The 24,234-nt window shown below is 41.0% G+C and overlaps 1 protein-coding gene across 1 annotated transcript in view; it reads right to left on the reverse strand.

Annotated features, from left to right (window-relative positions):
- Window positions 1–1,945, reverse strand: part of B3GAT2 (beta-1,3-glucuronyltransferase 2) — a 272,339-nt gene extending 270,394 nt beyond the window's left edge. Inside the window, exon 1 of the mRNA XM_044290201.1 lies at window positions 1,277–1,945. Within this exon, the coding sequence (XP_044146136.1) occupies window positions 1,277–1,945 (669 nt within the window). The remainder of the gene's footprint in view (window positions 1–1,276) is intronic.
- Between the last annotated feature and the right edge of the window lie 22,289 nt (window positions 1,946–24,234).

Here is a 24,234-nt window from a genome sequence, read left to right on the forward strand (position 1 = left end):
ACTCAACCACTCTATGTTTTCCAGGGCACTTGTTGTCCAATACTGGTATCCACAGAATTTCCACTCTAACATATGGAGTCAATGTCCTTATGACAAACTGCATTCATTGTATTTTATACTTTCTATTAAATAGTTTAGATACTTATTTACCCCTAACTATGGGTTTGCCAGCTAGGTGGAATTGATGCACCAACGTTTTTTTTGCATAATTTTCTCCTTAGATTGATATCAATTGCTATAATTCACATGTAGGACTTACTCTGTGACACTATCAAAGGTTCACTCTTATGTTATATAAAATAAGAACTTTAATAATGCTGTAAATTTAGGAGGTGCCACAAATAAAGGCACATTCACACATACAAGAGAAAGAGCACAGAGAAGAGATTTTCTGGCCAGTGACTCCCTCTACAGACTGTTTGGTTCCACTGCTACCGTAAAAGACATTTTCTGAATAAAAGCTATTGTGAATTCAGAAAGGTTGCTACAGCTGCACTGGGACATTTCCCCATTCACACTTGTCAAATATGTAACACAAACAGCTTTGGACACTGTCATCTGAAGGTTTTGCATCTCACTCCACCAATACACAACTGTAACCCAGAGTCATTCACCATTCTAGTCGAAAACACTTTTCTTCAATGCGGATAATAAACCTATTACATGTAATTTCTGCCTAGTTGATCTTGCCACTCATTTGTAATATGATTTAAATGGATAACTTAGCAAAAAAAAAAATGCATTTACCTTCAGTATCTGGAAAATCATCTCAAGAACATAATAGCTTACTACATATAGATACATAGAATACACATCTGCTATTATCTTTGTATAATATTGCAGTGTGTAAGACAAGTCCCTGCTTACTTTTGTAGTTCACATATTCTGTACCAGTTTGTAGCTCGTCTTGTTCATGCTTAGTGCAATTGTCTGTATTATGTATGTATACCCCTTTTCATATGTACAGCGCTATATAATGAATGGTGCTTTAATAATAATAATCCCACCTTAAAAGCAGCTGTGAGGAACTCCTTGGAGAGTATTTGTGGCATCAGAAAGTTTTCTGGAGGCATCATCAGAAGTGTGGTGGGATCTGTCCACCAGCTCCAGTGCTGAAACTCCCAGTAATATACTACACCCATGTTAAGCATGGTTATTGTCTAAGGATAATATGAAATAGCATCTAAGTACATTACAGAGCCTTGCATTGTGAATTATACCCTATGTGGTAGTTGGAATGAATAATGGACAATTGACACACATATATGGAAAGTACCTCCTGGAATAGCTCCAGACTGTAAGTGTTATCATCATCAGCAAAGAAGACAATGCCTGCAGGGTGCTCCTGTTGTACAGGTGACTTCTGGACTTCCGATCGCTGAGGATGATGATGAGTCTTGGGTTGGTACTGCTGTCTAAGCCAAGCCAATCCGGCATTCCTCTGTTCTGTAGCTCGAGGTGAACCAGATCGTTTATATCTCCTTGGTGTGGGTACATGCAAGTGAGTGGCCCTTAAACCTGCCCCAGCCAAAAAACGGCTGACTAAATCTGTAGGATGTGGTGAGTCCTCTACTACTATCCAATGTAAACGAGGAACCTGACGGAATGTGTTGGCTAGGCGAGTAAGTTCTGCCTTCTGTACAGGTCGGCTGTAAGTAGGGGTGATGGCATATATAATGGGCATAGTATTGTTGTTTGCCCACTGATTATCAGAGCTAGTCAACTGTTCTTGATTGGTGGGCCATGAAGCCATGCTGATGTCGCTTGGCTGGAGTCTCATCAAAGCTGCCCGACCAATCCTATGTTTCCAGTATGGAGAATAGTGGCGGGTGATGGGTACTCTGTTGGTATTAGAAGGTCTCCTGGTATCAATATCAATAATAATAACAACAATCAATACCCAAGGAAGAAGGATGAAGAAGCGACTGTAGAAAACAGACTTCATCTTGTTTATAAAAGTAAGACCAAGTCAGAGAATAGAAACTCAAGCAGCCTGAATATCCTTCTAGTGTTAAATACAAGGTAGTGGGGGAACTCCAGTCCTTGTAACCACCACTACCAGTATCACAATCCCCATATAACTGCTTTCAGGAACCTCCTTGATTTGTTATTAAGATCAGAACACAGGTTGCTGCAGTTGTAGGCAACGTTCTTCAATCCCCTCAAATCCACTTCGACCTATTACTCGTTCCTATGGGTGCTTGAGAGTCATTATAGAGCTCCTGCTATGTATCACTGACTCCTTTCTCCAAGCCACACAAGATCCAAATCAAGTCATGCCATTAGTTTGTCAGAAAATAGCTCCAATTATCTCCAGAGGACTGCTTCATTGATAAACTCTTAGTGTACAGGAGAGCAACAAGGAGGCAGAGCAGGCAGCCACCCCTCAGCACACAATGCTCAGACATCTAGATGTTATTCTGGTCCCCAAAACTTCTTATCTCCATGTGCTTAGGGTTCTGGAAGAAGCAAAATAATACATGTCTAAGTAGGTGATGCTTGTTAGCACAAGAAGGGAAGCAGCCAGGTGACAAGGGCTGGAGAACTGTTTGCTGCTTTGCTTGTTATTGCTGGTGCTGCCTGGAAAGCTGTGTGGAGTTGGGCTGTGATTCTGTAATAAGAGCTTCAGTGATGCTCTGGATGTGGCTGAGTTTGATTGCTGCTCCCTGCATCTCTCTGCTTCTCCCACCCCCTCTCTTCTTTGTTTCTCTTTCTTTGCAGTCCGATGAGCTGCTGGGTGGGGAAGAGGGAGGAGAAGAACACAGGGACCCCCTGTGGTTGACAATGAGAAATGAGATTGAAAAGCTCTTCTAGTGCAACTGATTTAGCATTACACATGGATGCTCTGAGTTCAAGCTGTACTGTATATTGTAGCATGTCTTGTCCTTTTCTTATCCATTGCACTGGATTCTAAAGCTTGGGCTAGTTCTCCTTGCTAACAGTTGCCCATCATGACCCTGTTCTTGACAACTCAAGTGGAGAGAGAGAGAAGTGAGATAGACGTTTAGAGGTACTTGATGGAAAGCTACATAGAAGAATGTAACTAATTGTACAAGGACATTTGACACAAGTTTCAATGGAATAATCTGTACAAATAAACCTTATAGAGAGTTCTTGTTTAACCCTTTCAAGAACAGACCAGTTTTCATTTCTTTCATTTTATCTTTTTCCTCCCCACCTTCCAATGACCATAATGTTGTTTTTTTAAAAACTTTTCCTGTCACATAGCCATATGAGGGCTTATTATTTGCTGTACAAGTTGTACGCACCATTTAATATTTCATACAATATATTAGGAAGCTGGAAATAAATTGTAAATGGTGTGGAACTGGAAAAATAAAACAATTCTGCAATAGTTTTACAGGTTTTGTATTTATGCCATTCATTGGTTCAGAACAATTACAGTGATGCCAAAAATATATTGTTTTAATGCTTTTGAAAAAACATTAAAAAAACCTTGAAAAAATAATTTTCATCTCTATATTCTCTCTTAACTTTTTAATATTTCTGTATAAGGGCTCATTGTTTGTGGGGTGAGTTGTAGTTTTTACTGATACAATTTTAGGGTACTATGACTTTTTGATGACTTTTTATTTTCCATTTTTTGGGAGACCAATTCACCAAAAAGACAGCAATTTAGCCGTTTTGAATTTTCTTTTGTGTTAAGGCATTCAGAGTTTGAGACAAATACTTATATATCTTGATAGTTCAGGCATTTTCACATATGGCCAAACCAATGATGATTTTTATTTTTATTTTTGTTTATTTATTTTTAATTGTAAAATGGGTTGTGCGGTTGCTTTGAATTTTTTTATGTTTTAAAAACTTTTTTCCTTTCTTAACTTTATTTTTGCCCCTTTAGGAGACTTAAGCATGCAATCATTAGATTTCTTATGCCATAGGAAATGCTCATTCATTAGATTATTGTGACTTTTGCCTGCACCAAAATCATAGCTTCTGTGCAGCACACATCCCTGTGTGAACAGCCATCTGCTGCCTAGATTCATTGATTCTCTCTGGGCAGCAACAATCACTCATCCCAATGCAGAGAAGATGATTGCTGTATGTAAGTGCACCACTTACCAGCTCCTGAGGCAATTATCAGGAATGAATGGTTTGTTGCCAATAATTGGCAGTAAGATTGGTCCACCATAAAACCGGCATACTCTATACTTATTTAGAATCATATAACACTTACACCAGCCGGCATGGATGATTACATGAGAAGTGGTCAACTTTTTGTTAGGTGCTTTTTAACAAATTCTAACCTGATCTTTCTGTTCTTTATGATTACGAGTGGGTTGCATCTTCCTCCCTCTGTATTTACATTCATGAAGGTGTTTCTTGTAGACCTGTCAATAATACACCTACAGGACCCCCTCGAGAGGGTTCTTGCCTAGATGTTGTAAAGGAGTCATTCTGTACCAGCACTGGATTGGGCATAGAGGTCCGATAGACCGGCCCCCAAGGTTGTCGTCTTAAAACCTTTGGACTTTTATCTCTGGGGTCATTTAAAGTCCCTTCAATATGCAGAAAAAAAATACACAACATGGCTCACCTGAAATGGGGAATCCTACAGTGCTGTGAAAAAGTATCACTTGTGGTTCTTCGGTGTGTTTGAGAAGACTGGTTTAAACATTTAACCATGTGCATTTGGCAGAATGGTGAACACATCAAATACGTTGTGTAAAACCAAGCAGGCATCAGAATCACAGTGCCTTTGAGAAGGCCAAATTTCCACTGCTAGATGGCTGGGTCAGAACATCTAAAAAATGGCATGATAATAACTACTGCATGTAACTACTGCATGTTCCCTGTATGCAGTAGTTATTATCTACCAAAAGTGGTCCAAGGAAGGCACAATAATGTGCAAAGGTTACATATAGACTTGCTGTGTTTGGGCTTTGGTAGCTGCAGAACAGTCAGAGTGAACATGTGAACATCAAAACTGGCAAACAAGAATGTTGAGTGATAAAAGACACACAGGAGTAACATCAGGTGTCATGGTGTGGGGTGCCAATAGCTACCATGGCTATTCTGTCTGGTATTCGGAGGGAACATTGACCAGCCTTTGGTTTGTCCAGGAACTAGTCCTATTGCCTTTTCCGACTTAGGAGATGTGGTGTTCCAACAATATAGCGCATGCCTACACACTGCCCAAGCTACACAAAATGATTTTCAGGTTATCCAGCAGCTCTCCTGGCCAGCTTGATTGCTAGATCTCTCCTCCTTGATAATGTCTGAGACTGGATGGGGCTACGTATCTCTCATGCACAGCAGCCAACAACCACCATGGCTGAATATAAGTCCAAGTTGACAGAGCTTGGAATGACATACCACATGAGGATATCCAACATCTACCGTATTTTTCGCCGTATAAGACGCACCGGCGTATAAGACGCACCTAGGTTTTTGGGGAGGAAAATAAGAAAAAATATATTTTTAACCAAAAGGTGTGCTGTGGGTTTGGTGGGTTTGGAACTAGGTGGTCTGTGGATGGCACTATTACTAGGGATCTGTGGATGACGGACACTTATGGGGGGATCTGTGGATGACGGACACTGTTATGGGGGGATCTGTGGATGACGGACACTGTTATGGGGGGATCTGTAGATGACGGACACTGTTATGGGGGGATCTGTGGATGACTGACACTGTTATGGGGGGATCTGTGGATGACGGACACTTATGGGGGGATCTGTGGATGACGGACACTGTTATGGGGGGAACTGTGGATGACGGACACTGTTATGGGGGAACTGTGGATGACAGACACTGTTATGGGGGGATCTGTGGCTTGCACTGTTACAGGGGGATCTGTGGCTGGCACTGTTACAGGGGGGGGGATCTGTGGATGGCACTGTTACATGAGTCATCCACAGACCCTCCCAGCCCATAACTGTGCCATCCACAGATCCCCTGCCGCTCCAGTATACTAATATAATATGTCTTATTCAATTAATAGTTATTAAATATGCCTCTTTATTCCTAAAAGTACCTTAAATCCTAAGCGCTTCAGTACAATGCCGGCAGGCCGGGCAGCCGGCGCGGCGCGTCACTCACTGACGTCACTTGCCTGCGCCGCCTGCTTCATTCATAAAGTAGGCGGCGCAGGCACGTGACATCAAGGAGTTACGCTGCCGCCCGCCCGGCCTGCATTGTACGGATGCGCTTAGGATTTAAGGTACTATTAGGCATAAAGGGGCATATTTAATAACCATTAATTGAATATGACATATTTTTTTAGTACACCGGAGCGGCGGGGCGGGCCTTTAGTACAGTAACTGCACCGCCCCGCCGCTATTGCCGGCCCCAGCTCCTCCTCCCAGTCCCTCCCCGAGTCCCCGCTCGCTTTACATCGCTGCCAGCGATGTAAAACTGACTGCATTCGCCGTATAAGACGCAGGGGCATTTCTCCCCCATTTTGGGGGAAGAAAAAGTGCGTCTTATACGGCGAAAAATACGGTATATCAACTTTACTATGCCGGAGTGGCAGCCTGTACCGCAGCAAGGGGCGATGCCATCCAGTATTAATATAACCCTGCCTCAACACATACCCTGCTGCAGAATAATAGGGCACAACCTTGGTTGTGTGATCATTGACCAAGCACCACTAGCAGTTTTTACTTCATCAGTCTCAGCTCAGTCACATTAAGTTAGGCAGGTGTTCTTCTTTTTCACTAGTAGAACATATATTCACCACTAAAATAAAATGTAAAGCATAATGTATACATTTCTGTACTGTTATATATGATATTTGCTATTGTGTATACAAATTATAAAGCAGTGTAAATATATATTTATTCACCTATGCCCATTATACAAAAATTATAGACACCAAAACAGCATGTGTGATTCACAATGCATATTTCTACCTCATATATACCATTGTCCAAAGCCTAGCATGTTCTTGTGCCATGTTATATCTACTGTCAAGTCTATCACAGCATACTCAGCATTCTATGTCAGTATAGATTAGACGTTATTGAATATAGTTTGTATGCAGCAAAATTTCAGCAAACCATTCCATAAGCTATACAATCCATTTGACTTGGGATAAGCACATTTTTATGCCTAATTAGCTGGTCATTGGTGATACCGTTCTCCAGGTTTGAGATTAACTTTTGGCAAATTTAGGAGAGAAAAAAATGATGAATCAATTCTCTTTTGTCTCTTGCAGACTAATTTGCTGTACATGGCTTGTGTAGATTAAATTAAGTTTTTTCCTAATTTTCCCGTGGATTTCAAGCTTGTAGAAAGCACTGGGCTAAGAGATATTATAAATAGAAATACTGCCAGAAAAATGCTTCCTTCATATATTTCCTTCATATCATGTCAGGAACGTTTGTGATTTCCTACCACTGTACTGTGTGATAATCCTAATTTTCAGAGCTCTAGTTTATGAAACAATAGCAGGTAGATCTTATATAGCCTAAGAGTTTCATACACAGCAATGAGCTGGATGTTGGATGAATAAAAAAATAAAATAATACTATATATCAAATATCTAATACTAGTGTAACCTATTCATCAGTAACCATTGTGCAGTGTGTTTTCCAACGTGTTCCAGGTTATTTTGCTCATATTAGGTTAGGCTGGCTAAGAATCCAGTGTCCCCATGATGGTCAATGTTAAAATGATTTTCTGTCATGACTGGCCATGTGAGATCTAAGTGCATCTGAATCTAATTGTTCAAGATGACCACTTTAGAGGTCATACAGCTTTCAATATTGGACTAATGTTATAGAAAATAAATGATTTGAACAAGCAGGCACTTTGATAAATATGTCTTCAAACTTGGAATAAAAACATGTGCAATTCCTAGATTTTTAACAAAAGCAGGGACTTTGAACCCGAAAAGTGTAATTGTTACATTTGATGAATATTTAAAAATCATACTGTAGCTGTGAAATGTATCATCATAGTTTACCTGAATTTTATTTTCATAATATTCTCTTCACCATTTCTTTCTTGACATCATATATGTGATGAATATATTACATTAATATTTTCACATCTTTCTTTTGTATAAAAAACACAGTAACTGTAGTATAAAGCATTAGGAGGAAGTTCTTATTGTCCCATACTGATATGGTGTTACAATAAGCAAAATTGTTTTCCAGGGTGGATTATGGGGAAGAACATAGTAATAGAAAACCCTACAACTAGAACTTCTCTGTGGCTTAATTTATGCATTGAATGTGCTTCCTCCCATATTACTTCCATCATGTTGCTCAGTGCTACGTGTCTATCCACAACAAATTGAGGCCAAGTTTAATATGATAGCAATCAAGATTGCCCTGCAGGCATTCTGATTGTTTTAAGCCTCATCTACCTGAAGACAGCGTTGCTTTAGAGTTTTTTTTTTTTTAACCTGAGGAATTATTTTAAATACCGTACAACAATGAGGAATAAAGTGGCTAACCAGAATTGTAATTTAAAAATTAAGACCATATTCTTTAATAAGCAGCTGTAAATAGCAGGGCTTTACTGCAACACATTAACGCTGCCGGTAGTGACGTGCCATTGATGTGGCGGAGCATTGGCCTCTGGTATTTATCTGGTAATGTGGCACTGAGTCACTCACACAAATCAGATAAGTATATATTATTTCTATACAAGTAATGCAAATGTTATTATGCGCTATGGGAAAAAAGGAGTTGAATCATTGGGCCATTGGTCACTGATACCAGATGTAATTTCACTTAAACCGTGACATACTTTCATCATACCATCTCTAGTTCTCTAATGCTGTTTTAACATCACCATAATGCATTTGCCTTTTTACAATACTTTTTAGGGGAATGGGAGCTGAGAACTGAGCTGCACTGACCCAGCGTGACTACTGCATTGCGGACAGAGCTTCCTGCTCCATCCAATGTGTTACATATTTACAGTACTGGAGGTTACTGACAACAGCTTATCATTGGGGGTCCTAGAAACCCCGAGGATAGGTCAATAATATCTAGAACCTGGACAACAACCTTTAAACTATAAAAATCACTGGAAGCAACTTCCTAAAACTTAACTTTTACTCAACATATTTTTTTAAATACACCATGCAGATGGTCCAACTAGGACGTTGATACCTGTAGTAAAAAAGAAACCGTATAAACCAAGGACTGTTAGCATACAAAAGAGGTTGGTGTAGATTCAGGGACAGTAATTACATATATACTCTAACCATCTCTATACTCACCCTGAACAGATACTGCTCATCCCAGAGCTACCCCTTCATGGTGGGGGCCTTTAAACTGTACCCTCAGTTAATGATTCCTCGTTTAAAGGTGGCTCTGTTTTTGACATAGGTTAATTGTCATGCATAGAACTGACCATCTAAGTGGTTATTGAGGATGATACCCTGGCTCCCTACCTACCAATTAACAGGAAAAAGGGATGGTGGCATCCTTTCCTAAATAAAAGGCAGGATAGATGAGTGAAGGGGACTGGATGTTTCTTTTCTGTGTTTGGATTTCATTTCAGCCTAATACCCAACAACATTGTGAGTGCAAAATCAAAAGTTCTTTGAAGACGGGTGCATAGCAGACACAGTTACAGAGCTTACAGAAATATCTAATTAAAAACATATTCAAAAGCATAATTGCAAAACAAATGTAACATTATATATGAATGAAGATTATTTAACATATATTGAACCACTTATTGAAGAGAAAAATGAGATCACTCTAAAAGTCTAATCAAAAGAAAATAATGATATTATTATTCACTGTGCTGATAAAGGAAGATGAATAGTAGTCATAAATAAATCTGCACGTTCTGATGAAGGAATAAGACTGGCAGATGATACACTCATATATAAAATAAAGGCAAAACCCCATTCTTCAAATTGTTAAAGAGTATCTGTCACCATGATCAACCCTATTAAGCCTGGTATGGCTGATCATGGTGAGCTCAATGCTACCTTGCTTTCTGCAATCAGATGTTCTGTTGCAGAGAAATCCTAACTTGTATTATTATGCTAATGAGGTGCTTGGAGGCCTGAGTGGCAGGTGTAGCTCCTTAGAGCACCTCCTCTTCCTCATTGCCAGTTCTCTTCCCACACTGACATGATGCCTGGGCTGTCACTTATTGTGGGTGGAGAGTGATGAATGGGGAGAGGAGGAGGCAAAATGGTGCTCTGAGAGGCTAGGCCTGCTCCTCGGTGCTCAAGGCACTTCATTAGCATATTACTAAAACAAAATAAAGGATTTCTCTGAAACAGATTGTCTGATTGCAGAAAGAACGGGAGTGTTGAGCTCATCATAATAATCCTACCATGGTGACAGATGGTCTCTAAAGAACTTTAAAGTTTGGATATATATAGTAAGGATAAGGGGATCTTAAAGTAAAAAAAAATAATATGGTTTTATTGCAAAGAAAACACCTAGTATAGCAGTGCTTTACCATATACCAGAGTCATAAATCTCTTAATTAAGCTGCAGGGAGACATATTGTCTTGGGTATTAATCTCCTAACATTCTGTTTATGTTCATGAGCATTCATAAAAATGTGTGAAACAACTACCAGCATATGCCAAAAATACACAATTTTGGAAACAGAATAAAATGAAAATGAAAGGTGTCTCAGCTATAGATATTGAAGACCTAACCTCCTGGTGGGAGTCCCATATTGGAAGCTAAGTGTTGGGAGCAGAAGCAGACAACTCAGTACACTGTATAGTTTCTGGTGCTATGGCTGCCAGAAACAGCTGATTGTGGAGGGGGCAGGTGTCAGATCCCAACTGATCTGATATTGATAAACTACTAAAGTAAAAGTAAGAAGAACGCGATATGACCCATAATGCCGTGCAGCCAGCCAATCAGCAGATCCCCTGTAATGCCACAGCCCTATAAAAGCCTCACCCCGCCTGGTCTCTGCCATTTTACTATTAGCATAGGGATAGATGTGCCAAGCGATAGGAACTGTGGTTAACAAAGCTTTTAATTGTAGAATATTGGATAGGGACAAGTGGCATAACTAGAGTTCTATGGGCCCCAGGGCAAACTTTGAATTGGGCCCCCCCGAGCTAGGTGTTCATTTTTTTTTTTACCATATAAAATATAGAAAAAAAGTTTTAAAGTATTCTGGAACTAATTCCCCACATAAGGCATAAACCTTCTGGACCCAGATCTTGGTGAGTCGCCTACAATTAAAAAGATGGTAATCACAGTATATTAGCTGTCAGTCTGGTGTATAATTAGATAAACATTTTAAATATAATTCATTTTTTATTACAAAAATTAGATTGTGAATAAGTACGAGTCGTGCTTCTCAATCACAACAGAAATCCAAATTAAACCTCAAAATTAACCGGTCAAGTCCAACGAGGAGGCAACAAGTAGAAAGGAACCAATTTGTTCTCACTGTAGGAAAGGAGATGGTAGCATTTAGTAATTATATTAAGTATTTTTAATGTTGGTAACATCTACCTTGTTTTTGATATAAAGCTTTTGTTGTGCAGAAAACAGTGCTACTTTCAAATAGTTCAAAGGAGTTTGTTGTGTTTTAGAGTCGAATGACATCAGAATTCTTTATTAATTGTAAACTATCTGTATCATTGTTACCAAAAAGAAGGCAGTAAAAATAATAGTGAAACCAAACTAGTTAACTATTTAGTAAAACAAAAATTGAACAAATTGAACTGGGTTAGTATGAACTTTTTGATAGTACATCTCCCTGCACCCAACAAACTTCTCACTTACGCAAAATACATATCACTAGAAGTTGTGCCATCTTGCTTTAGACTCAGCAAGTTTGTCAACAATAGCTGGAATGTCCAGTTTTCTTGGTCTTTCATTCTCAATGCTTAGAAGGGCAAGGCGAGAAAGTCGTTGTTGTGCCATGCTGTTTCTCAAGTAATTTTTAATCAGAGATAATTTGGAAAATGATCTTTCTGAAGATGCCACCATCACTGGTAATGAGGAAAAGTATTAAAGCTGTACAAACATCCGGTAGGGTAGATGACAAAGCAGCATTGTCAATTATAAGAAGGTGTGTCAAATCTTTAACTGTGTAAAGCTCAGAGATCTCATTTTGCAGTGTGTTACGAAAACTAACCAATTGCCCATGAAAATCTGAAGATATGTCATCTTGATAATACTGCTGAAATTGCAGTGCAGCTTGAAACAAATTATCGTCTGATTCAGTCGCCAGCACAGGTGGCTGAATGATACGAAATCTTTCAACTACAGTGTTCATGCTATCAAATCTGCTTGATAACTGGGATGTTATTACATCGAAAGTAGCATAAAAAATTGCAGTTTGAAATCGCTTCTCTGGGTCTTGCAGTCTTTCGTCCAAACATAGCTCACCACTATGGCGCTTTACTTTGGATACTCTTTTATTCACAAACTTTGCAGGAATTCTCCACTTCTCTGCGAGTGTGATGGCAGTTGTTTTATAATCTTCAAATTGGTTTCTGTAGCTACTAAGAGCTTGAAAGGCATTATGAATTAAATGGGCAGCATTGCACAGATCCATATGTTCTGACTGCAGAACCTTTGATATTGCATTTATCTTGTCCAGAATTTTGCTCTGTAGAACAAGTAGGAAAACGAACGCAAAAGATTCACTTTTATTCCTAAGGACCCTGGCCTCTTCCCTCTCTTTACTTTTGGTAGAAGTCAATATTAATTTAGACAGTGCCTTAAGGACATCAAGAAACCGAAAGCGTAGGGCAAGCAGTGAGTCAAAGCAGGATGAACATCGTGTAGGGTACAATCTTTTTTGGGTCATAGAGGATTCGGTGGTTAGTGACTAAAGAACAGACCATCGGGTGATACTTTCGCCCCCAAAAAACATACGAACTCTGTATCACTTCAAAAAATCTTGACACCTCAGGTACGTGGCTCACGGCATCTTGTAGAACTAAATTATTATTGTGGGCTGCACAGTGAATGTACAAGGCGTTTCTCTCTTTCTTTTGAATGCGAGTTTGAACACCCGAGAATACTCCACTCATGATGGCAGCACCATCATAACCCTGCCCCCGACATTTTGATAGCTGCAAACCTCTACTTTCTATACATTTTATAATGTCATTTTCGAGTCCTGCAGCACTAGGGTCTTCTACGACATGAAAAACGCTTCTTGTATATTTATAGTAGTTGCCCTTTGGCTTTTGACTCTGCTTACAGTCACATATCGGAATATTTAACCTAATTGGTCAACTTTGGAAACATCTTGTGTTGTGTCCATAATTATGGAAAAACAACACATCATGCCTTCTTTGACTTTTTTTGCTAGGATATCTATTATTTCATTTTATATTTTGGGGCTTAGGTATTTAGCTATCCCCTGAGATAACTGGAGTAGCTCTTTAAAACATGGTCATATTCTGCGACCAGCTCTACAATTGAGAGAAAGTTGCCATTATTACTCTCTCCTATTTTTTCTATATGACCACGGAAAGCTAGATTAGATATTGCCCACATTGGTTATTCTATGAAGGACTTGTCGCCAAAAGTTTTTCTCTTTTAAAATTAGTTTTTTAGTCTCTTCATCTATTATTCTCCTCCATTAATCATATACAATACAAGCATCAATGTGAGCTTGGGAAGCTTCATGAATTTGTATTTTGGCTGAAAGCCTTTGCTATTTTTGGATTCCTTTAGCCCATGCTGGTTCAAAGCCAAATTTTTTACAATCACCAAATAACCAGCATGGGTTGCAATAAGCAATGTTTAGCTTTGGAGAGTAGCATAACCACATGCCAGGAATATTAAGGCCTGCTTTTGCAATTCTCTCATAGTACTTCTCAGAGAAACACCTGTTATTGTTATCTCGGAGAAATGGCCCTTTAGGTCTGCAGGGGCCATTAGCAAGAATAAATTTCTTTATGTTGGGGTCTGTTATTGTAATGGGAAAATGTCCCCTATCTGTAACATACATTTCCCCAAGTAAATTATTTTCTATATAGACAGTGCCAGTGTCTTCACTTTCTAAAGTTTCTCGTACTTAAGATATGCTGGCACTTGTATGTGGCTCCACTTCTAGGACTAGGACTGAAGGTACATGTTTCACTATGGGTACTAACCACCTCCATCAATGACTGAGAGCTTTCACTAACTGTAGCAGTACAAGGTCTCTCACTTATCTCCTCACACTGACCAGTTATGATCTCAGTAGTTTCAGAACCACCAGCAGCACCAGTAGCCTGTGAAAAATAGCTGCTTATTTTTGGGAGTTTCAGAATTTTTTGTTCATCCTCCCTTTTTTTTGAATTTTTGAGCTACTCATATGATGGTAAGATGACATTATTGTGTACGGCATACATATTAGGACATCGTCAGACATCATCCACAACTCCATCCTCCGTCAGGCAAAACTCAATCAGCCCTCAGACATCAGACAAAACTCCGTCCTCCATCAGGCAAAACTCCATCAGACATCAGACAAAACTCCGTCCTCCGTCACCCAAAACTCCATCAGACCTCAGACATCACACAAAACTCCGTCCTCCGTCACCCAAAACTCCATCAGACCTCAGACATCAGACAAAACTCCGTCCTCCATCAGGCAAAACTCCATCAGACCTCAGACATCAGACAAAACTTCGTCCTCCGTCACCCAAAACTCCATCAGACCTCAGACATCAGACAAAACTCCGTCCTCCGTCAGGCAAAACTCCATCAGACATCAGACAAAACTCCGTCCTCCGTCACCCAAAACTCCATCAGACCTCAGACATCAGACAAAACTCCGTCCTCCGTCACCCAAAACTCCATCAGACCTCAGACCTCAGACATCAGACAAAACTCTGTCCTCCGTCAGGCAAAACTCCATCAGACCTCAGACATCAGACAAAACTCCGTCCTCCGTCACCCAAAACTCCATCAGACCTCAGACCTCAGACATCAGACAAAACTCTGTCCTCCGTCACCCAAAACTCCATCAGACCTCAAACATCAGACAAAACTCCGTCCTCCGTCACCCAAAACTCCATCAGACCTCAGACATCAGACATCAGACAAAACTCTGTCCTCCGTCAGGCAAAACTTCATCAGACCTCAGACATCAGCTAAAACTCTGTCCTCCCTCAGACATCAGCCAAAACTCTGTCCTCCCTAACTCAAAATACGCCCTACTACACACACTCTTCACCTGACGGAGCTGCTAGCTGCTGGAGAGGCAAAGGACCTGTGATGACGTCATGACCATGTGACGAGTCACGTGTGTGGGAGGGGTCAGATGTGCACAGCAGCTGGTAGAGTGTACAGAACAGTAGCCATCAAATAGAGCTCTGTACTAGAGATGTGTGTGTAACCTGCATGTAGCAGAGCTGTGTACTGTGTTACAGAGATGTATGTGTAACCTGCATGTAGCAGAGCTGTGTACTGTGTTACAGAGATGTATGTGTAACCTGCAGGTAGCAGATCTGTATGTGTAACCTGCAGGTAGCAGAGCTGTGTACTGTGTAGCGGATCTGTATGTGTAACCTGCAGGTAGCAGAGCTGTGTACTGTGTAGTAGATCTGTATGTGTAACCTGCATGTAGCAGAGCTGTGTACTGTGTTACAGAGATGTATGTGTAACCTGCAGGTAGCAGAGCTGTGTACTGTGTAGCAAATCTGTATGTGTAACCTGCAGGTAGCAGAGCTGTGTACTGTGTAGCAGATCTGTATGTGTAACCTGCATGTAGCAGAGCTGTGTACTGTGTAGCAGAGCTGTATGTGTAACCTGCATGTAGCAGAGCTGTGTACTGTGTAGCAGTGCTGTATGTGTAACCTGCATGTAGCAGTGCTGTGTGCTGTGTAGCAGAGCTGTATGTGTAACCTGCATGTAGCAGTGCTGTGTACTGTGTAGCAGAGCTGTATGTGTAACCTGCATGTAGCAGAGCTGTGTACTGTGTTACAGAGATGTATGTGTAACCTGCAGGTAGCAGAGCTGTGTACTGTGTAGCAGATCTGTATGTGTAACCTGCAGGTAGCAGAGCTGTGTACTGTGTAGCAGAGCTGTATGTGTAACCTGCATGTAGCAGAGCTGTGTACTGTGTAGCAGTGCTGTATGTGTAACCTGCATGTAGCAGAGCTGTGTACTGTGTAGCAGAGCTGTATGTGTAACCTGCATGTAGCAGAGCTGTGTACTGTGTAGCAGAGCTGTATGTGTAACCTGCATGTAGCAGTGCTGTGTACTGTGTAGCAGAGCTGTATTTGTAACCTGAATGTAGCAGAGCTGTGTACTGTGTAGCAGAGCTGTATGTGTAATCTGCATGTATCAGAGCTGTGTGCTGTGTAGCGGAGCTGTATGTGTAACCTGCATGCAGCAGGCTGTGTACTGTGTTACAGGGATGTATGTGCAACCTGCATGTAGCAGTGCTGTGTACTGTGTTACAGAGATGTGTGTGTAACCGCATGTAGCAGAGCTTTTTACTGTGTAACAGAGATGTGTGTGTAACCTGGGAACTATAAAAAAGTGTAAAATAAAACATAAAAATTCAGATCACCCCCCTTTTCCCAAAATGAAAATAAAAGAACTAAAAAAATACACATCATGGGTGTCGCAATGTGTAAAAACACCCAATGTATAAAAATATATTCCCCATACGGCAAACGGCAAAACAGAAGAAAAAAAAAAGAGTCCAAATGTCCGATTCGCCGCTTTTGGTCGCTTCATTTGCTACAAAAATGTAAATAAATGTGATCAAAAAGTCTTAAACACCCCAGAATGGTATCAGTGAAAAGTTCAGATTGCCCCGCAAAAAATGAGCCCCCATCCAGCTCTGTACACATAATTACAAAAAAGTTATAGAGCTCAAAATATGACGACAAAAAAAATAAATCTGATTCTGTAAATCTCCTGTTACTCCGAGTTACTCAGAATTGGTAACCCTAATTAATAAATACATGCAGCATGAATGCATATATGGCGCTTCACACAGATCACAAGTGTTAGGCCTCTTGCACATGAACGTTGTTGGTCCATTCCGTGCATTGGGGACAGCAATTTGCAGTCCCCAATGCACGGGCAACGTGCGTGCAGCAGCCGGGACAGATCCAGACCCATTCAACTTGAATAGGTCCGTGAATATGTTCTACTTTTTTGCTGTGCGGAGGCATGGCCAGAAACACCACGGAAGCACTCTGTAGTGCTTCTGTGGGGATCCGATCCGTGTTTCTGTTCCGTTCAAGTGAATGGGTCGACATCACGGATGCGGGATGCACACGGCTGGTGCCCTGTGTATTGCGGAACTGCCGTATGTGGTCCACAATACGACCACAGGCACACAGCGACCATGTGCAAGAGGCCTTACAAAGATGGGATTTAAGGTGCACATCCTCTTGTGCTTCCCATATTCCACAGATTTATATCACACAGCTACTTACAGTTGTGCTGATAAGTTTACATACCCTTGCAGAATTTATGATTTCTTAAAGGGGTATTCTCATCTTCCCTTTTTCATACTTACCTTCCTTGAGCGTGACGTTCACTTCCTGTATTCTTCTCCCGGCCGGGCCGCGCTTGCGCAGAAGACTGAAGATTCTCTCCCGGCCGGGCCGCGCAATGTCCTGAACGCGCACAGCGCCGCGCATGTGCCATGGTGACTTATTCCTGGCCTGTATAGTACAGAGTCGGCGTGCGCATTCGCGCCTCTGTACTATACTGGCCAGGAAGAAGTCATCATGGCGCATGCGCGGCGGCATGCGCGTTCAGGACATTGCGCGGCCCAGCCGGGAGAGAATTTTCCGTCTTCTGCGCAAGCGTGGCCCGGCTGGATTCGACAGGAGAGGTGGCCGTGACCAGGGGAGACCAAAGACAACATCAGGTAAGAGGGGACTTATTTTCTAAAAAAGGATGGGAATTGGGTAATAAAATGTATTTAGAAAAATTATCACTGTCAAATCATTAACAGATTTACCAGTGATCATTAAGATGAGAATACCCCTTTAACCATTGTTCAGAGAATATGATTGATACCACAGACACTTCTCTCTCGCTCACGGTTAGTGGTCGGCTGAAGCCATTTATGTCAAACAATGGTGTTTACTCTTTATAAATCATAATCACAACACAAACTCCCCAAATGACCCTGAAGTTTACACACCCCAGTTCTTAATACCATGTATTGCCCCCTTTAGCATCAATGACAGCTTGAAGTCTTTTGTGGTAGTTATGGATGAGGCTCTTTATTTTCTCAGATGGTAAAACTGCCCATTCTTCCTGTTGAAAAAAAAAAAAAGCAATTCCACCACAGTTTTACGTGATTTTTATTTACAACATTCGATGTGCGATAAAACTGACTGGTTACTTTTATTCTACAGGTCAGATCGAATCCGGCAATACCTTATATGTATAGTTTTTCTTGCGTTTTAATAGTGATAAAAAAATTAAAATATCTAAACTTTTTACTGATACCATTCTGGGGTGTTTAAGACTTTTTGATCACTTTTTATTTACATTTTTCTAGCAAATGAAGTGACCAAAAACGGCGAATCGGACATTTGGACTCTTTTTTTTTCTGTTTTGCTGTTTGCCGTATGGGGAATATATTTTTATACAATGGGCGTTTTTACACATTGCGAAACGCATGATGTGTCTTTTATTTTAATTTTGGGAAAAGGGGGGTGATCTGAATATTTATGGGTTTTTTTTACACTTTTTTTATAGTTCCCAGGTTACACACACATCTCTGTAACACAGTACACAGCTCTGCTACATGCAGTTAGGCAAACTGCTCTATATACACAGTACACAGCTCTGCTACCTGCAGGTTGCACATACATCCCTGTAACACAGTACACAGCTCTGCTACATGCAGATTACACATACAGCTCTGCTACACAGTACACAGCTCTGCTACATGCAGGTTACACACACATCTCTGTAACACAGTACACAGCTCTGCTACATGCTGTTACACACACTGCTCTATATACACAGTACACAGCTCTGCTACATGCAGGTTACACACACATCTCTGTAACACAGTACACATCTCTGCTACACAGTACACAGCACTGCTACCTGCAGGTTGCACATACATCCCTGTAACACAGTACACAGCTCTGCTACATGCAGGTTACACATACAGCTCTGCTACACAGTTCACAGCTCTGCTACATGCAGGTTACACATACAGCTCTGCTACACAGTACACAGCTCTGCTACATGCAGGTTACACATACAGATCTGCTACACAGTACACAGCTCTGCTACCTGCAGGTTACACGTACATCTCTGTAACACAGTACACAGCTCTGCTACCTGCAGGTTACACATACAGATCTGCTACACAGTACACAGCTCTGCTACATGCAGGTTACACACACATCTCTGTAACACAGTACACAGCTCTGCTACACAGTACACAGCACTGCTACCTGCGAGTTACACATACATCTCTGTAACACAGTACACAGCTCTGCTACATGCAGGTTACACATACAGCTCTGCTACACAGTTCACAGCTCTGCTACATGCATGTTACATATACAGCTCTGCTACACAGTACACAGCTCTGCTACATGCAGGTTACACATACAGATCTGCTACACAGTACACAGCTCTGCTACCTGCAGGTTACACGTACATCTCTGTAACACAGTACACAGCTCTGCTACCTGCAGGTTACACATACAGATCTGCTACACAGTACACAGCTCTGCTACATGCAGGTTACACACACATCTCTGTAACACAGTACACAGCTCTGCTACCTGCAGGTTACACATACAGATCTGCTACCTGCAGGTTACACATACATCTCTGTAACACAGTACACAGCTCTGCTACATGCAGGTTACACATACATTTCTGTAACACAGTACACAGCTCTGCTACATGCAGGTTACACACACATCTCTAGTGCAGAGCTCTATTTGATGGCTACTGTTCTGTACACTCTACCAGCTGCTGTGCACATCTGACCCCTCCCACACACGTGACTCGTCACATGGTCATGACGTCATCACAGGTCCTTTGCTTCTCCAGCAGCTAGCAGCTCCGTCAGGTGAAGAGTGTGTGTAGTAGGGCGTATTTTGAGTTAGGGAGGACGGAGTTTTGGCTGATGTCTGAGGGAGGACAGAGTTTTAGCTGATGTCTGAGGTCTGATGGAGTTTTGCCTGACGGAGGACGGAGTTTTGTCTGATGTCTGAGGTCTGATGGAGTTTTGGGTGACGGAGGACGGAGTTTTGTCTGATGTCTGAGGTCTGATGAAGTTTTGGGTGACGGAGGACGGAGTTTTGTCTGATGTCTGAGGTCTGATGGAGTTTTGGGTGACGGAGGACAGAGTTTTGGGTGACGGAGGACAGAGTTTTGTCTGATGTCTGAGGTCTGATGGAGTTTTGGGTGACGGAGGACGGAGTTTTGTCTGATGTCTGAGGTCTGATGGAGTTTTGGGTGACGGAGGACGGAGTTTTGTCTGATGTCTGAGGTCTGATGGAGTTTTGGGTGACGGAGGACAGAGTTTTGTCTGATGTCTGAGGTCTGATGGAGTTTTGGGTGACGGAGGACGGAGTTGTGTCTGATGTCTGAGGTCTGATAGAGTTTTGCCTGATGGAGGACGGAGTTTTGTCTGATGTCTGAGGTCTGATGGAGTTTTGGGTGATGGAGGACGGAGTTTTGTCTGATGTCTGATGGAGTTTTGCCTGACGGAGGACGGAGTTTTGTCTGATGTCTGAGGGCTGATGGAGTTTTGCCTGACGGAGGATGGAGTTGTGGATGATGTCTGACGATGTCCTAATATGTATGCCGTAATTGTGGATTATGTTAGTTACTGCTACACAAATTTATATAATTAGCAAATTAAATATGAAAAATCCTGAGTTTTAAAGCTATCAGTATAAAGACTTTGAGATTGCAAAAACAGCAACGGCATAAAACAGTTCATCTCAAACTGAGAAACAGACCTCACTGGTGAGGCACAGCCCAGTTGTTGGGGAGGCACTACTCCATTATAGGAACAGAAGAACGGAAAGGACAGATTCGTTACAAAACTGAGAGACGAACAGAGCCTATGGACCCCATAAACTATAATGCGGTCCGTTAGGTTTCCTACATGCAGGACTTTTGTCTCAACTTCAAAAGCCTTAGGGAAAACATAACGGTTACCATTATAGTGTATGGGGTCCGTAGGCTCCATTCGGCTCAGTTATGTGACAAATCCGTCCTTTACATTCTTCTGTTCCTATAATGGAGCAGGAAAACGGAGAGGCTAATGCTGATATGAACCCAGTCTTACAGATAATTATATGAAAGCAGATCCTTGTTAAAGAGGACCCTTCACAGTTTATTTTTGTGTACCTTTACATGTGGAGTACCCTACACTGATGCTACCAGAGTCCATTTTGCCCCCTCTTTATATATATATCCATTTTGCCCCCTCTTTATATATATTCCATTCCCCCCCTCTTTATATATATCCATTTTGCCCCTCTTATATATATATATCCTTGAGGTCTGATTTGAACACAAATCAAAATCGGAACCTGCGCTTTTTTATTACGGTCACTGCAGCAGACCGTGGCAGTGAACCTTGCAGCGATTCCCTGCATGATACAAAGATTTTAGTGAATCGGGGAGCGCAGGTGGGCTTGTATAATATATATATATCCATTTTGCCCCCTCTGTATATATATATATATATATATATATATGTATATAACAAAGAAAATCTGCAGCACTCCTTGAAGTATAAAAAATGTGTAGTTTATTCACACATGTCGAAATTTGACAACGTTTTGGTTCTCTCACAGAACCTTTCTCAAGTCAGGACCTGACTTGAGAAAGGTTCTGTGAGAGAACTGAAACGTTGTCAAGTTTCGACATGTGTGAATAAACTACAGATTTTTTATATTTCAAGGAGTGCTGCAGATTTTCTTTGTTGTCTTCCGTCCTGAATCGAGGGACCACCGCGGGCACCTTACAGCTACAGCTGCATGTGAAGGGAGTGCTGCCTGACTTTTTCTATGGATATATATATATATATATATATATATATTTATATAGAAAAAGAAAGGAAAAAAGCAGCACACATTAAACGTGGGTGCAATTCCTCTTGAAGGCCTGAGACCAAGGTCCAAAGTGTATAGAGAAGAGAAAAAAGGCAGCACTCACTCCAAATTGTGATGAAGAAAATTGGACGGTTTATTCACCCATCAGACAGGAACGTTTCAGCTCTCTCATTGGAGCCTTTGTCCAGCTGAATAACATGTGCAAATTGGCATACATATATAGTGCAAACAATTTCATAATTACTAATTGATAATAAACATTAAAGTGCAAGTGCATCAAGAATATGACAGTGGTGAAAAATACAATTCATCTATCGCCATGGTTGAATCCCATATGATTGTGAACATGATCATGTGTAATACATATCGTCATTGTACAGTGGAGAATCCATAAACATACATGATTGGCAATCAAATATGGTAGAGTGTGCACAGTGTGTAACAATCACAAATCAATTAAAACATTAAAAACCTTTGAATGGATCACGTTGAACCATGGGGACCTGGTGGAATCTGCTGGTGTCCGGAAAAACAAACGGCGCATGCGCCACTCCTATACGCTTTCGCGAGACACATACTATTCTTGGCAACTAGTATGTGCCCTGCAAGAACGCATAGGAGCCATTTGTTCTTCCGGACGCAAGCAGATTCCACCAGGTCTCCATGGTTCAACGTGATCCATTCAAAGGTTTTTAATGTTTTAATTGATTTGTGATTGGAGCGCTCCTTCTCGATGATCCCTCACTGTTATTTACCAAACGCGTTACGGGGTGAAACAACCCCTTCTTCAGTGGTTTAAACAGTGGTGATCTTATGTCCTCCTTTATATAGTGTCCATAATTAGGGCAATGCATGCTGGAACAGTAAGGGATATCTGGAAAAGACGGATGTAGGTCCCATTTATTTTAACTGGAACATATATAATTCCCAAATTTTTATTTCCAAAGCATATATGATGGTCATTGAATCGATGTTATCTTTCTATCGAATGACCATATTTATGTTGTTTCTATAGTTTTCGTATTTCACATTATCCATAGAATAATTGTCATAGACTTCAAGATCCTTATATTTTCAACACATCCTTATATTTATGATATCCATTAATAATATTTGTAACGGTATAGATATATAAAACCGGTCACACATATGTCAGATACATATAGACCCTAAAAACAGGATAAAACAGAAAAAACGTTTCCTGTTTTATCCTGTTTTTAGGGTCTATATGTGTCTGACATATGTGTGACCGGTTTTATATATCTATACCGTTACAAATATTATTAAAGGATATCATAAATATAAGGAAATGTTGAAAACGCGTTTAGTAAATAACAGTGAGGGATCATCGAGCAGGAACAGTGAACCAAGTGGGACGCCACGCAGGTCCTGTCAGGTCACAACGGTGAACTGTGCTATACCGCCGCATCGTAGCCATAGGAGCGGGGGAAGTCTCATCTACAGGTCCTTGCAGATGACTGCGGAGATACAGTACAGACCAAAAGTTTGGACACACCTTCTCCTTCAAAGAGTTTTCTTTATTTTCATGACACACTGAAGGCATCAAAACTATGAATTAACACATGTGGAATTATATACATAACAAAATAGTGTGAAACAACTGAAAATATGTCATATTCTAGGTTCTTCAAAGTAGCCACCTTTTGCTTTGATTACTGCTTTGCACACTCTTGGCATTCTCTTGATGAGCTTCAAGAGGTAGTTACCTGAAATTGTTTTCACTTCACAGGTGTGCCCTGTCAGGTTTAATAAGTGGGATTTCTTGCCTTATAAATGGGGTTGGGACCATCAGTTGCCTTGTGGAGAAGTCAGGTGGATACACTGACAACCCCTTTAACAGTAGGACTGCAGGGGATGGATTAGGTTGAGAATTTGGCATGGGGAGGTTATTTAATTTTTGCCTTAGGCAGCAGAAAGACTAGGTGCACCCCTGCCCACAAAGCATTGAGTGAAGGTGGGGGGGGCTGGGGCTGAACTCTTGCACCAGGGCCCATGAGCCTATAGCTATGCCCCTGCACTTACATTTTCTGTGGTGTTCTAACAGCATAGCCACCTGACTGGTCTGACTGATGGCCTGACAAAGAGAGTAAGTAACTCTTTTGTGTGCTAGACGTCCAGCCATAGAACAAGTTAAAAACTCAGGACAGGAATTTAAATACATGGAGTCACTTCACAAAATGTATATGGTGAAAACCATCCACCCATTTTTATTAAATATTACATTTAATAGCCACATAGGTTATTACTATATAATATAAAATGTT

This window comes from Bufo gargarizans, chromosome 4, assembly GCF_014858855.1.
Source record: "Bufo gargarizans isolate SCDJY-AF-19 chromosome 4, ASM1485885v1, whole genome shotgun sequence".
NCBI classification, from domain to species: Eukaryota; Metazoa; Chordata; class Amphibia; order Anura; family Bufonidae; genus Bufo; species Bufo gargarizans.